At 41.6% G+C, this 15450-nt stretch overlaps 1 protein-coding gene across 4 annotated transcripts; it reads right to left on the bottom strand.

Moving 5' to 3' along the window:
* Window positions 1-6654: 6654 nt before the first annotated feature.
* Window positions 6655-14883, bottom strand: LOC114688851 (zinc finger protein 54-like). Of its 4 annotated transcripts, XM_037202033.1 has the most exons (5): window positions 14748-14883; window positions 13352-13472; window positions 9601-9670; window positions 7782-7908; window positions 6655-6929 (listed from the first exon to the last, which is right to left on the bottom strand). In XM_037202033.1, exons 2-5 carry the CDS (start codon window positions 13360-13362, stop codon window positions 6844-6846), a joined length of 294 nt encoding a protein of 97 aa, XP_037057928.1. In that variant the 5' UTR covers window positions 13363-13472; window positions 14748-14883; the 3' UTR covers window positions 6655-6843. The 4 variants fall into 4 exon arrangements, 1 of the variants encoding a protein (XP_037057928.1); XR_003733820.2 differs by lacking the exons at window positions 6655-6929; window positions 9601-9670 and having other exon boundaries at window positions 7635-7908; window positions 13352-13481; XR_003733818.2 differs by lacking the exons at window positions 6655-6929; window positions 9601-9670 and having other exon boundaries at window positions 7635-7908.
* Window positions 14884-15450: the final 567 nt, after the last annotated feature.

Here is a 15450-nt window from a genome sequence, read left to right as displayed (position 1 = left end):
AGTGGCTTAGAGGAAAAATCCATTTTCCTACTTTTTGTGGCTGTTTTACAGGTGTAGAAGGATCTCATTATGTAGCTCTGCCTGTCAGGAAATTCACTGAGTAGACAAGGCTGACCTCAGACTCACATAGTCCTGCTGGCATTTACCTCCTGAATGCTGTGATTAAAGTCATGTGCCTCTTGGCCCAATTGAATTCCTCCCCCCCCCAAGTGCTCTACCACTGAGCTAAATCCCCACCCCCCTTAATATTTTTATGTATGGAAAACTTCAGTTTTGCCTCTTTTTTTTTTTTTGGAGAAAGGGTTCCTCTGTGTAGCTTTTCACCTTTCCTGGAACTCACTTGGTAGCCCAGGCTGGCCTCGAACTCACAGAGATCCTCCTGGCTCTGCCTCCTGAGTGCTGAGATTAAAGGTGTGTGCCACCACTGCCCAGCCAGTTTTGCCTCTTAACAAAACCAAATATGTATGCTGTTATGAATTATTATGAATTGAGGGCCCCCCATGGGTATGTATCCCGAGCACAGGGAACCATGCTGGCATGCTGGACAGATGCAGCGGTGGCCGACGGGCATGGCAGCAGGGTGGCCCTTGGACATTCACAACCCAGTGGCTGCATCCGTGTGGAAATGGTTTATTATAAGATGCAGAGAGACAGAGGAGAGAGGGAAAGAGGAGGGGGAAGAGGAAGGGAAAGAGCGTGAGAAGGGTATGGAGAGGTGCAGGGCAGGGAGAGAAGAGAAAGAAATGGGTGGAGTTATCCCTTAATAAGAGACTTCTATGTCAGGATACAGGGCGGTCCCAAGGGGCAGGGTCAAACTATAAACATATCCCTCCCCCCCCCAAAAAAACACCCTAACACCTAGAAATGGGAGGTATACATGTATAGTTGCACATATGTGGTGAAGTTGACTGTGGACACATGCTGAGGCATGGCTCTCAGGTTTCTCACAGGCCTCACCATTCCCTTTCTTTTTCTGGTAGCTTCAGTGATTCACTCCTGTTTGGCAGTTCATGATTGGGCTCCTGGGGCCTGATCTGTTAAAGAAACAATCTGACTGGGGCAAAATCAGCTCATGGTGCCTCAATTGGTAAAGAAGCAGATCTGTTGTTGCTGGAGGGCTTCTCTCCAGGTTCCCCAAACCCCGCAGACCCACAATCCACTTATAAAATAATCACTCAGATGCTTATATCACTTATAAACTGTATGGCCGTGGCAGGCTTCTTGCTAACTGTTCTTATATCTTAAATTAACCCATTTCTATAAATCTATACCTTGCCACGTGGCTGGTGGCTTACCAGAGTCTTTACATGCTGCTTGTCCTGGCTGTGGCTGCAGTGTCTCTCTCCTCAGCTTTCTGCTTCCTAGAATTCTCCTCTCTCCTTGTCCCACCTACTTCCTGCCTGGCAACCTATTTCTTGCCTGGTCACTGGCATCAGTGTTTTTATTTATATAAACGATATCCACAGCAGCTCTGTTTTACCTCAGCAGGTTTTTTGTTTGTTTGTTTGTTTGTTTGTTTGTTTTTTGTTTTTTTTTCTTTTTTTTTTATAGAGGTGATCTCATGTAGCTTAGGCTGGCCTTGACCTTTCTGCACAGATGAAAAAGATCTTTACTTTTTGACCCTCCTGCCTCCATTTCCCCAGTGATGGAATAGCAGGTATATGCCACCTTATGTGGGCTGGGAATTGAACCCAAGGCCCCTTATAGGCAAGGGAAGTACCCTGTCAACTGAGTCACATCTTAACAGTGGTCAGGGTCCTTTCCCTAGTGAAAGTGCCCTGTTATGAATGGGAGGCCATGCTGTGCAGAGCACATATCTCTTCCATTCTCACCCTGGTCCTGGGGTGCTTCATTTTCCATATTCAGCAGCAGGGAGTCAGCAGCAGCCTCCCAAACAGTGGAAGCGATGCTGTTGAGGCCTCGGTCAGTTGCCAGGTACACAGGTGTGCATCCATTGAGCATGGGTCATCTGCCTAGGGACAGCTTGGACCAGGAACTGCACCGTGCTGTGCTCCTGAGCTTCCACAGCCAGGTGCAGTGCAGTCCATCCACTGGGCCTCCTGGATAGGAATAGGGACGTCAGCTACGAAGTTCAGAGGCCATACACTGATCCTGTGCCCTGGAGATGGAGTTTCAACAGATTTGACATTGTCAGGGGACTTGTGGCTGGACCAGAAGGAGTCAGGTTGTGGACCAGGTGGCATCCTGGCTGCATTCTGAAGCAGTGACTCCATGAATGGTTGGTTCTTCTGCAATGTGGTGACTTGAAGACAGAAAAGGCCTGGGGTGGACTAGGGTAAGGACAGTTGTTGGCCATGTACTGGTCATTTTCTTCAAGGACCACCCTACCCTTCAGCCTCAAGGGACCACTGCCAACACAATTCCTCTAATCCCAAGACTATAAAAACACAACCTCCCATCACCACCCTCAGATCTGAGAAGAAAGGAACTTAAATGTTCCACCTTTCCAGCCATGTTATTGAAACTTTCATGTTTCAAGGATCAGGCTGCTGAATGGCAGTCCTCAACATACCCACTCTTCCAATGTACATACCCAACCTTGCAGCTCTAAACTCTACCTGTCGTCCAGGCCCAGCTAGACTTCTTACATAAGAAGTTTATAATGTTTATAATGGAGATTTAGATTCCAACTTTGCAGTCTAAAATCCAATTTAGATTCATCCTTTGTCTCTTTCAAGTTTCTGTTCAAAGGTTCCTGACTCCAAGGCCTTCCCTGAACACTACTCCAGAGAAGTAGTTTTGGAGCTTGGAATTTTCTGGCTGAATCAGTTTCTCACAGTTTGAGGAGTGGGTGGTAAAGGTAGCAGACAAGCAAAAGACTTATACCTGACAGCTACCTCAAGATATCACTTTAAAGGATAATGCTGCATCACTATAAAAAAAGCATTTTGAACTAAAGGAAACATAAGATAAATATACGTTAAAGATCCAGAAACTAATCAATAGCAAGGGTTTGATGTTCTTATGATGGAAGAATGATTTTATGCTTGACTCTTTTCAGAAATTGAACCAAGTCACAGGTGTCACCCACTCAATGTATCTGATCCAGACAGCATCCCAGAGACCACCAGTCTAAAGACAGTTGACAAACTCATAAAGACCAGACATCCTGGAGAAAGAGGAAGAGATGCCTTGAGGAGATGTCAATATTTTAAATCATTTTAAATCATCAAGCCAGGACTTTGGTAATGCCTACTTCTCAAAATGATGTTGTTATGTTTACTGACTGTATTGCATGTTAATTCTCAGCCTACCAATGCAGAATCCAGTGCCTTTTATCAAGGGGATAAAAGACAAACCTCTAATGGGAGACAACATGATCTTGTTTGCTATGCTCAGGCAACTTTCCCTCTGGTAAACTACTGTCTTAGGGGTGAAACATTTTTGGTTCATTTGTTTTGTTTTGTTTGGAAAATACTATTATACTACCCCTTGTATCGATTATAAAGGCTAATATGGACAGGATATATTATGCTCATTTTCCTCAGTAAATTTTTGCAATTGGTTGATCATCAGAATTAAGATAGCTTTTTTCCCCTGAGAATTATGTTGTTGTTGTTGTTGTTTTCTTACTTTTCTTATTCTTTTTAATTTTATATGTATGAGTGGTTTTTTGTTTGTTTGTTTTTCCTTTTATTTTCTTTTACAATACCATTCAGTTCTACATATCAGCCATGGATTCCCTTGTTCTCCCTCTCCTGCCCCTCCCTTCCCCCAGCCCACCCTCCATTCCACCTCCTCCAGGGCAAAGCTTCCCAGAGGACTGAGATTAGCCTGGTAGACTCAGTCCAGGCAGGTCCAGTCCCCTCCTCCCAGACTGAGCCAAGTGTCCCTGCATAAGCCCCAGGTTTCAAACTCCAACTCATGCAATGAGCACAGGAACTGGTACCACTGCCTAGATGCCTCCCAAACAGATCAAGCCAATCAACTGTCTCACCTATTCAGAGGGCCTGATCCAGTTGGGGGCCCCTCAGCCTTTGGTTCATAGTTCATGTGTTTCCATTCATTTGGATATTTGTCCCTGTGCTTTATTCAACCTTGGTTTCAACAATTCTCGCTCATATAAACCCTCTTCTTTCTTGCTAATTAGACTCCTGACGCTCCACCCGGGGCCTAGCTATGGATCTCTGCATCCAGATCCCTCAGTCATTGGATGGAGTTTCTGGCATGACTATTAGGGTGTTTGGCCATCCCATCACCAGAGTAGGTCAGTTCCGACTGTCTCTTGACCATTGCCAGCAGTCTATTGAGACAGAGAACAGAAACTCACTGAGGGTTCTAACTGATGTACTTCCTTTAAGCACAGAGGCAGAATAAGGTCAGGGAATATTGTGTTCCTTCAAAGGATTGTAATTTACATAGTCACTTGTCTCACCAGCAGCTTTTACCCTCATCTCAGATCTCCTCAGCAGTAGCATTTCTGTTAAAATAGGTAACACGAGTTCTCTAGAATGCTAGCAACTATATCTAATACATTTTGAGCTTTCTTTAATGCCAGATAAGCTTACTCCCCTTGGGGTACATGTGGGAAGCAGATGAAGTTCTCGTTGAATGTGTATAGTTGACACAGGCATGGTCATACCAAGGATTTCAATGTCATACCCATGGGAATGGCAAAGCCTTCCCTGTTCAGTCTTGAAGAAAAGCAAAAGCCGCCCTGAGGAACTATTATCAGTGTTGACTGTATGTAAAACTTACATTTGTAGGTTTTCACTGGTGAATCAGTATTTTAAAGGTGGATAATAACTGAGTATTAGCATTGGTGTGTGTATGGGTTCCTTTAGGATCAATTTTCTGATGGATCTACACTTTTAGCACTAGTTTTGACAGATGCTATGCATTTGGGGGGTTTTCTAGAATGGACTTTATAGGGTGCATTAATAATGAGGCATTAATTTAACAAAACTGAACAAAGTGTTTTCTCCTTACTATCAATTTTTTGGTGGACAAAAGTTTTGAGGAAAAATTGTGGGTTCATTACATGCTTTATAATATGATTATTCAAGAGATGGAACATGCATCCTTGCATGAGACGTGAGATCCTGTCCCCAATGCAGACATGGCTAACCGGAGGAAGACTGACCCAAGATCCATAGGAACAGATGTGGAGAGTCCAGACCTGTACACCTGGAGAGGTACTTGTGCTTCCATTTGGAAGACAGGATAAATATTACTTGTAATCTTATTGTGTGAATAAATGAGTGTTATACCCAAAAAAAGAGAGGAAACATGTATATATATTTACTCATAAAAAGAGAAGAACTGTAAAAGAACAAAGTATGCATGTGACTGAAGTCCATTTTGTTGGATGAATGAGTTTTACTCAATTACAGGAATATGTGAAAGGAGTTGCTTACAGTAGTAAAAGGGGCTCAGACAGTTGCTACCATGAAACACCTTGGGATACAAATTATGAACATTGGACACCCTGAGCCCACTGCACATGTGTAGGCCTATCTACATGTTGGAGGGTATCATTTCATCAGAGCTTCTTCTAAGCATCATTTCTGGTCTGAGTTTCTTCAGGAGACTTAAGCATAAGCAATCTTATCAGTTTTTCAGACTTCCCAATGATATATGAAGATGTTATTTTTGTGTGTGTTATTACCTTCCCTTCATGATGAAATGTTGCAATCTCCAGAAAATATTTAATCAACAGTACCTCCCTATTTTTATCAATTTGCATAAATTATGCAGTCTTTGAGATTAAGATTAAAATGTTTTAATGAATTTTTTTCTACATTTAGAATGTTTGCTTAGTGCAAACTATAGATATTTTCTAAGAGTTGAACATTACATAAAGGTTATTTAAATTCATAATATTTTCTAGTGTCCTTTAAGGACAGAGCTTGGAAAAATCATATACAAAATCACTTACAACAGAAACTTTTCTCCCCAGGATGAATTTTCTGATGGATCCTTAGCTGTGTCTGCTAGCTAAAGCATTAGTAGCATTAGCTACAAGGATTCTCTCTTGTATGAACTCTCTGATGTTTAAGAGTTGAGGCACATATGAATGATTTCACACATTTACTACATTTGTAAGGTTTCTCTCCTATATGAAGTTGCTGATGTATTCTAAACTCTGAAGAACTTGAAAAGGACTTTTTACATTCCCAACATTTGTAAGGTTTTTCTCCTGTATGAATTTTCTCCAGTTTTCGAAGACCTGATCTATAGTTAAATAATTTCTCACATTCACTACATTTGTAAGGTTTCTTTCCTGTATGACTTTTCTCATGTGACTCAAGATTTGTGCTACATGCAAAAGGACTTTACACATTCATTACATTTGTAAGGTTTCTCACCTGTGTGAGTTCTCTGATGTTTTATATGAGTTGAGCCACATGCAAATGATTTCTCACATTCCCTACATTTGTAAGGTTTTTCTCCTGTATGAATTCTTTGATGATTTGTAAGGGTTGAACTATTTGTAAATGACTTCTCACATTCACTACATTTGCAAGGTTTCTCTCCTATATGAATCTTCTGATGATATTTAAGAGTAGAACTATATGTAAATGATTTCATGAATCCACTACATTTGTAAGATTTCCCTCCTGCATGAATCCTCTGATGATTTTTAAGAGTTGAATTGTGTGTAAATGACTTCTTACACTCACTACATTTGTAAGGTTTCTGTCCTTTATGAGATTTCTGATGTGTTCCAAGATTTGAGCTACATCCAAAAGATTTTTCACATTCACCATATTTGTAAGGCTCCTCTCCCGTATGAATTCTCTGATGGTTTCCTGTAGTATTGTGGTTTTAAAAGGTATGCACCTAGATGATTCATAAAGCATTTTGCCAAGGTCATTATCTTTATAAGACTTCTTTTGGATATTCACATGCTGATAGTACTATTTGATCCTTGATCTTCTCATATTTACCACATATGCGATGTTTCTCTGGAAAGTGAGACCAAATACAGCTAATAGGAACTGATGAATGAGTAAGAGAGTCAATACTTGAAATTCCCTCAAGTTAACTAGCATTTACTAAAAGCAGAGCTCTTAGCATAGGCCTTCTGTGTTTTACTCTCATTAACTGAACAGTAATAAAAACACTCTAGTCTCCATTAAACACAAGGATCACTGAAGGGGCTTCCATCCTCACATGAAATGGATATTTTGAAGAGGCAGGAAAAAAATGGGTGATTAAGAAAGCATCATATGTGGATTATTTCTATACAGAGTCATACTGTGCAGCCGTGGCTGACTAGGAACTCACTAGGTAACTCAAGCTAGCCTGAAACTCACCAGTTCCTCTTGGTTCAGCCTCCCTAGTGCTAGGATTAAAATCATGTTCACCAGGACTAAAGATACAGACCAGATTTCAAAAATTGATCAATAAAACAAACAAAAAACAACAACATAGCTACCATAGTATTTTCTCTATTTTAAAACTTCTCCATTTTTTAAGTCAGAAAGAGGTGAATAGTTTAATTCAATAGTAAAATAAAAATATTCCAATTACTAACGGTATTTCACTACATTTCCATGCTCTGAATATTCAATATTCTTTGAAGTTTTCAGCTAAAAACTAGTTAAGAGGCCTTGAGATATCACAGTATATAGCATTCGTTGCTTTTGCAGAAAAAATGTAAAAGAAGCACCAGGTAAAATTATGTTTATTACCAGGATTTCCCTCATTTCTGGTAGTAGTCATAGAATGTTCATGGAGTTTATTTAAAAATAACACACAAAAAATAGGTAAATATAAACAATGTGCCAGGAATTCTACAAGAAGAACATTCTTACCTACAAAAACCAGATTTCTGTAATTCTCCAACATCACATCAATATATAAAGTCCTCCAAGCAGGATTCAGACATTCCCACTCCTCATGGGAAAAGTCTTCATCCAAATCACTGAATCCCAACAGACCCTGTAATAGAAAATTACCCTTTTACCATATGCTTTGGGCAAAATGCTTTCCTATGGAAAGAAACATAAGGAATGACAGCCACTTTTGTGATACAGATGAGGCATGACAATTATTAAAGACTAAAGTTTTCTAGAGGTTGTACAGAGATAGGTTAGCAATTTCAAGCACTAGCTGCTCTTTCAGAGGATTCACATTCAATTCCTACTACACAACTGAGTTTAACTCCAGTTCCATGGGATCCAATGCTTACTCCTGATCTCTGCAGGCAGGAGGTAGACAGCAGTCATGCAGATATTTTAAAGGAAAAATGAAAGTTGATTTTGAAGATACTTTCTAGAATATTCATACTGTTTTTTTAAAATCTCTGTAAAAACAGGATGAGATAAAGATTTTGCAATTAAACTTTTATGGAATATAAAATAACTATTTGAGGGATAGATGTAGAGATGCACCGTTATGAGGGGCATTTTGAAATCAAACATTATCACTGTGTCTAATCTCACATGGAAAAGTTATGATAAGCAAAACTGCTTCCAAATGTTTCACCTATTGTCCTGCTCTCGTATGGATGCTGGCTCAATCTGAATCTTGGCCTCACAAGATGCTGTTCTAAAATGCTCAGTTGGGATACTGAAGCCCAGGTTCCATGCTGCACCCTCTGTAGAACAATGTGGAAGGCAGAATTCAGAGATGAATTCAAAGTCAGTGAGGTCTGTTGTTTTTTCTGATAAGGAAGATCAGTAAGAGTGCATATATCCCATGCTCTAAAATACACAACAAAGTCAAATAATCTGTGATGTTAAGTTATGACACTACTTTGACTACCATGAAATAGAAAAATCAGTATTAGATACTGTTATCCCACAAGCCAATACAGATGAATAACAATTTCAGAAATTCCATATATGGTTTTACTACAGAATAGGTAGAGAAATTTGTATAAATAAATAGCCTATATGACAATGAATTCAGATGAAGTAGAAAAATCTTCTGTGATCAACAAGAATGTGCAATGTTTGTCAGAATTATATTGATTCTTCATTAATATTAAGTATTTTGCTGCCTATAAGATCAGCTCAATTTAAAACTTGAATCTTGTCATTCTAATTCTGTTCTTTAATTCAATATTTGAGCTCACTCCTCTAAGAGAATTTTATATTGCTTGAAAAATTGTCATTTATTATTGTTCTTTCATATTTATGAAAGAAGACACAAGGTTATTATCCCCACTCCTTGAAAAATGTCCATGAGAAATGTAAAGCTGAAGGCTAGAGAAAGACATCAGTGGTAAAAAGAACTTGCTGTTCTTGCAGGGAAACTCAGTTCAATTCTATCTACACACGTGGCAGCTCATTACAGTACCAGATTCCAGAGCCAAGTGTTTTGTGCCAACCTCGGGACTCCATGTTTACCAGGCAGGCATGCAGTACATATAAAAACATGCTGAAAACATTCACATATGTAAATACATTGTATTTAAAAGAAAGAATGGAAACCTGTCCATTGCAGCCTCACTTCAGAATCTCCACCTAGGTCATACAGTAACTTTGGGGAAGCAAAACCATAGGATGGGGGAGCTTTCCTCTCCCCAAAAGAAAAGAGAGCAAAATCATTAACAGAGGCATTCACTGAGGCTAGAAAATTGATGGTTTATGCACAGCTCCAAGACAACTGTTTCTAGAAAAGTCTTACTTTATATTTCACATGATGCAATATCAATATGGGGCTTGCTTTGCTTATAAAATGTTCTGTGGTACAATGTCTGAAAAACAAAATGAAGGACAAAGAGAAATTACTAATCTATTGAAAATGTACCATTGACCATTGGAATCGAGAGAATGATAAGGGCAAGAGATCTCCTGAGACAAATATATTTCAGGTATTCAAATCCTGTGTTCCCAGTCCCCAACTCAAACAGAGACCCCTGCCTGACCAGAGGCCATGCAGGCCACCAAAACTGCAGGTATGCCATCTGCCAGAGGACATTCACTCACTCTGTAGTCGCCTGACCACTCCACTCTCAAACCCCTCCCATCTTCACCAAGGTGTCATTTCCCCGCCCACAACTCAGACAGAGACCCCCTACTTGATGAGATGTTATGCTGGCCACCAGAAATCTAGATAGGTCACCCACCACAGACCACCTCTACTCTCTCAGTGCCTGCCCAACCTACCCCCAACATTCTTTACCCTCCTCATTAACTTGTCCCAGCTCCTGACTCAGGCAGAGACCCCCTGCTTGACCAGAAGCCATGCTGTTTACCATAAGACCAAGTAGGTTACACACCAACAATACTCCCCTCATACACTCAGTGCACTTCCCATTCTCAATTCACCCACAACACCTCATCACTATGTCCAAACCTCCAACTCAGGCGAAACCCTGCTTGACCAGATGCCTCCCCAGCCACCAGAAATCCAGCCCTCAACATGAATGAAAGACACATACTCAACCACAGGCCACATCAACCTGGAGACCAGAGATAATACATAAACCAAACAAACAAACAAAAAACCAAAAAAAAAGCTAAAACCAAAAAACCAAAAAAAAAAAACAAAACAAAACAAAACCACCCAATAAACACCCCTCCAACAAAGATAAAATCAGAAACTGACACCTGCACCTATAACCACCACAAACCCAGATGCCTAGATGCCAGCCCAAGAGCACAATCCACAACAGCCAAGGCCACATCACCACCAGAGCCCAGCTATCTTACTAAATCAAGTCCTGAATATTCCAACACAACTGAAGCACAAAAAAATAAAGACATTAAAACCAGGTTTGTGGAGGTGATGGAAGTCCTTAAAGAGGACATAAATAAATCCCTTAAAGAAATCAAGAAAAACACAAACAAAAACAGAGAAAATTAATAAATCTCTTAAAGAATGATAAGAATAAACAGTTAAAGGAAATGAATAAAATTTTTCAAACCTAAAAAAGAAATAGAAACAATAAAGAAAACACAAACTGGAGGAATTCTGGAAATAAAAAAAAAGAATGTAAGTAAACAGGAACAAAAGATGCAAGCATCACCAGGAGAATCCAACACATGGATGAAAGAATTCCCATGCAAGGATTGTCCTGGGAAGGGGAAATAGAATAGATTTGGCCAGTGGACTAGGGGCAAGTGGTAACTGAGAAATGATCTTCTTCAAGACCCAGCTCTAATACTTTTGTGTATATACCCAAAGGATGCTCCATCCTACCACAAGGACACTTGCCCAACTATGCTCATAGCTGCATTATTCACAATAGCCAGAAACTGGTAACTCATGTCCTTCAGTCAAAGAATGTATAAAGGAAATGTGGGGTGTTTACACAATGGAGTATTGATGGGAGCCATAAGTCTAAGTGATCCTTGACATACATGCCACCACATTTAGGCTTCTCTCCTCTTTTCCTAGATCTAGGCCTTGCTTAAGTCTCCATAGCACCAGAACCTCTTCTCATAAATATCAGAACCTCTTCTCAGAAATCAGGTGACCACGCTACAGTTAGGCAGTTAGGCAAGAATAGATAATCCTCATAGCAACATTCCCTGCTGGCAGAACAACCCATGATTAAAGTCCCCTCTCTGCTTGCACCCCCCTTTGCCCCTCCCTATATATGCCATAAGAGGAAAGTAAGATTTTGGAGCTTGATCAGACATCCTGTCTTGCTCTCATTCTTTGTGTCCATTGTCCCTCTTCACTCGCTGGCCCTCCCTTCAGGTCCCTGTTGAAGACCCCCTGGCAGGGGCAGAGTATTACTCAGCTGTTGAAAATAATCACATCATGAAATCTACAGGTAAATGGATGCAACTACAAGAAATTATCCTGAGTGAGGTAACCCATTATAGAAAATATGGTATGAACTCACTGAGAAGTTAGCTGTTAATAAAGGTTAAGAATGCTACAACCCACAGACCCAGAGAGGATAAGTAACAAATTGGGCTCAAAGCTGGATGTATGGATCTCCCTTGGAAGGGGAAATTGATTTTCCAGATGGATTAGGAGGGATCAAGTGGTAGGGGAGGGGTGGAGGAAGACAGTACAGGGGAGAGAGTCTAATGAATTGGAGAACATTTGGGGGGCTACATGGAACCCTAGTGCAGTGGAAACTTCCACAATACTATGAGAGTAACCCTAGGGAAGACTCCTAGTAATGGAGGAAATAGAGTCTGAACTGGCCATATTCTTTAACCAGACACCTTCCAGTGTTGAGACTGGGACACCAACCCAGCCACAAAACCTTCAACCTACAATCTATCCTGACTGCAAGATATGCAGGGACAATGGAAGTGTCGAACTTTTGGGAGTGGGCAGACACTGATTTGTCTAAATTGAGGCCCAGGGTACAAAAGGGAGTCCACGCCCAACACTGCCAGGAAGACCAGGAAGCAGAGGCTGGAAAGCCCAGAGACCTGTAATAGAAAACAAACAAAAAAAAAAAAACATGTGTTCCAAATGATCCAAATGATATAATGATATTCTGCTATACTCATGGATCATTGCCTAGCCTAATTCTCATCTGAAAAGCTTCTTCTGGTGCTTATTGGAGCATACAGAGATCCACAGCCAAACATTAGATAGAGAGAGTCCAAATTGGAGATCCCCATGAGGTCCCTCCCCTCAGAGAACAAGGCCTGTTCATTTCTGAAAGGAACCAGAGGAATACTGAGTGGGAGGTGGGGAAGTGTGGGAAGAAACTGGGAGGAGTGGCAGGAGGGGAACCACAGTTGGTTGGGATGTGTTGTATGTGAGAAAAATATAAATCAGAATTAAAAGGCTGAAAAAGAAAAAAAAACAAACAAACACCTAGAGGCACATCATCACTGAATGATATCAAATGCCAATGAGAAAAACCAGTATACTACAATCTGCATCTCTTCACAGAAAAATCAGTTTCATGGCAAGAGCAAGGTAGAGCATTCCATCTATCATCTGCCCACTCTACACTGCTGAAACATTCAGTATTAGGATTTAGACTTTTCTGTTCTTTTCTGTGATATAAGGAAATAGTTTCATGTATTTGCATGGCCACATTCAAAATCCCTGGTTCTGGAAACCTGTCCATCCCTGAAATGTAACCTTCAGGGCACATCAGACTTTCCTTCATCACTAATATATAGGGACACAGATCCATCCTCTGTAGGAACTGTAGGGCAGCAATATATGTCATTGATCATCATTCACAATGGACTCTCTTTCACAACTGCAGGTCTCAAGTCTATGAAAAATAGTTGCTTCACAGTAGTAATGGAGAGAATATAAAATAGAACAAGGCTGTGCTATGTAGGTCACATGATTTAACTACAATTTTGATAACCAGAGAAGAAAAAAGAAAAAAAGTCACAGGAAATAAACACATCTGATGACATTGTCCAAGGCAGAATACTAAAGCCTTCATGACTTCAGTATCAAAATAATTTGCAAGGAAATATCCGGACACAACACTGACCTGCGGCTCATTTACAGTATACACAGCCATTCTCCTTGTTGATCTTCTCCAAGTTTCTGTCTCTGGAACAAAGACCGGAACTCTTGTTCACATTTCACATCAAGGTGTAAAAAGCATGAACCTACAAAAACTACAACCGTGTTATGTGTGTTATGGACAAAGTCATACCACAGGAAATAATGCAAACACCCAAGTGATACCAGGTCTTGTCAATATTTCTACAGAGAGGAGAGCATGTGAAATTATACTTAGAGTACTAAAAGAAAATAACTCTCAGGTGGTGTGAGGCATCACAGCCTTCTTTCTGTTTCTAGGCCTGGCTATGGGAATAATATTTTTATTAAGGGCAGTTTTGTGACCATATGGCGACAGGACGGTACTGTCTGCCTGCTTCCTGCTCATTACCTTCTCTGCCGGGGTCAATGAGCAGAGGTCCAAAAGTTTGCTTTTCTAGCCAACTTTGGCATTCTTCTGGTCTGTGCTGGGCCCAGATATCTGGGTCCCAGGGAGGGAGCCTCTGCAGATGGACTTGTCAATGGGGGCTCAGAGTGGCAAGGGTGCACAGCTCTGACTGATCTCTGCTTAAGCCAAGCACAAGAAGCTCCTAGGCTGAGAGAGAGCTGTCTCTCTGCCTATCACAAGGATGGGGGTGGATGCAGCAGGCCTGACTGGTGTATGTGATCTGATGATGTTCCTTCTACCTTCCTTCTTGAATGCCTGTTCTCTGTGACGGAAACTAGACGCCTTCGGAGGCTCTCTGATTAAATAAACTTTTCCCCCTCCCCAGCTCCCTGTGACCTCCCAATGCTTAACCCCTTGGACAGGCTAGGAGGCTGGCAGACTGGGTCTAGGGGTTGAACATGGCCCTAGTGTGGACCTGGATATAAGGGGGAGAAGGAACCATTCGACCTCAGAAGGGCTGAAGTTAAAGGACAGGCCTAGAGCCAAGACAACCAGAGTGTTGCTCTGATTTAGAAAGGCCATTTTTTTTTCTTTTTTGCTCACTTTTTTTAAGACAAGATGTAGCCCACAGTGACCTCGAATTTCATATGTCCCTAAAGATGACCTTGAACTGCTCTTGTTATCTTCACCTATCACATGCTGGTATTGCAGGTATGCACCTCCGTGTCCTGGATCTGGAGCAAATCCAGGACTCTGTGAGTGCTAAACAAGCACTCAGCTAACTGAGCTGCACTCCAGCCCCTTTCTAATTTCCAAGTACTGGCAATGGAGTTTCCGCTTCACTGTTTATTCCCTCCCCCTCCGCACCCCTCCCCCACAACGCTGTCCACAGTTCCTGGAACAAACTGCCAAACTGGCCAGCACCACCTCTAGCTCCCGGCCGTCCTCCCACATCCCTGTGCAGGAAAAGGCTGAGGCCCGCGATCTCCCTTACCTTGGCACCAGGCCCTGATGGGAAACTGCTGGAAGAATTGAAATATGGCATTGGCTTCTCTTTCAGCCTGAAACCACCAGAGATTCTGCCAATCCAGGCCCCTTCTCCAGCCCGGCAGGCCTCCTTCTCTACTTGCGTCCTGTGACGTCAGGACGTCAAGGGGGTGGGACTTGGCAGTGGCAGTTCTGAGATACCATTCCCTTAAAACAGAAGGGTCCCAGGCAGATATCTGTGAGTTCCAGGCCAGCCTGGTCTAGAGAGCGAGATCCAGGACAGGCACCAAAATTACACAGAGAAACTCTGTCTTGAAAAACAAAAACCAAAAAACAAATAATAATAATAATAATAATAATAATAATAATAATAATGATGATGATGATAAAACGGAAGGATCTAATCCTGGCTGACCTTAGCGTGAGCCCGCTGCAAGTCTGTCCTGGTCGTTGAATCCCCAGAACACAAGGCAGCGGTTAGTCTGGTGACTGGCAGCCACGTGTGGGAGCCACGAACCCTGAATGCAGACATGTTGACCTTCAACTTTCATACACTGTTTCAGGGTCCCAAGTGTCTGCAAGGTGGCAGATTGCTTTATGGGTGACTCATTACAGCCAGAGTCTGGCCCTACCACCTTTTCTGGAAGCCTTTCCTAAGGAGCTTGGTTTGGTGGAGCTGTCCATGGGTTGGCAGGGCTGCTTGAACCCAC

This window comes from Peromyscus leucopus, chromosome 1, assembly GCF_004664715.2.
Source record: "Peromyscus leucopus breed LL Stock chromosome 1, UCI_PerLeu_2.1, whole genome shotgun sequence".
Classification (NCBI taxonomy): Eukaryota; Metazoa; Chordata; class Mammalia; order Rodentia; family Cricetidae; genus Peromyscus; species Peromyscus leucopus.
Note: the sequence above shows the minus strand (reverse complement) of the source record. Positions and strands in the feature narration are given on the sequence as shown.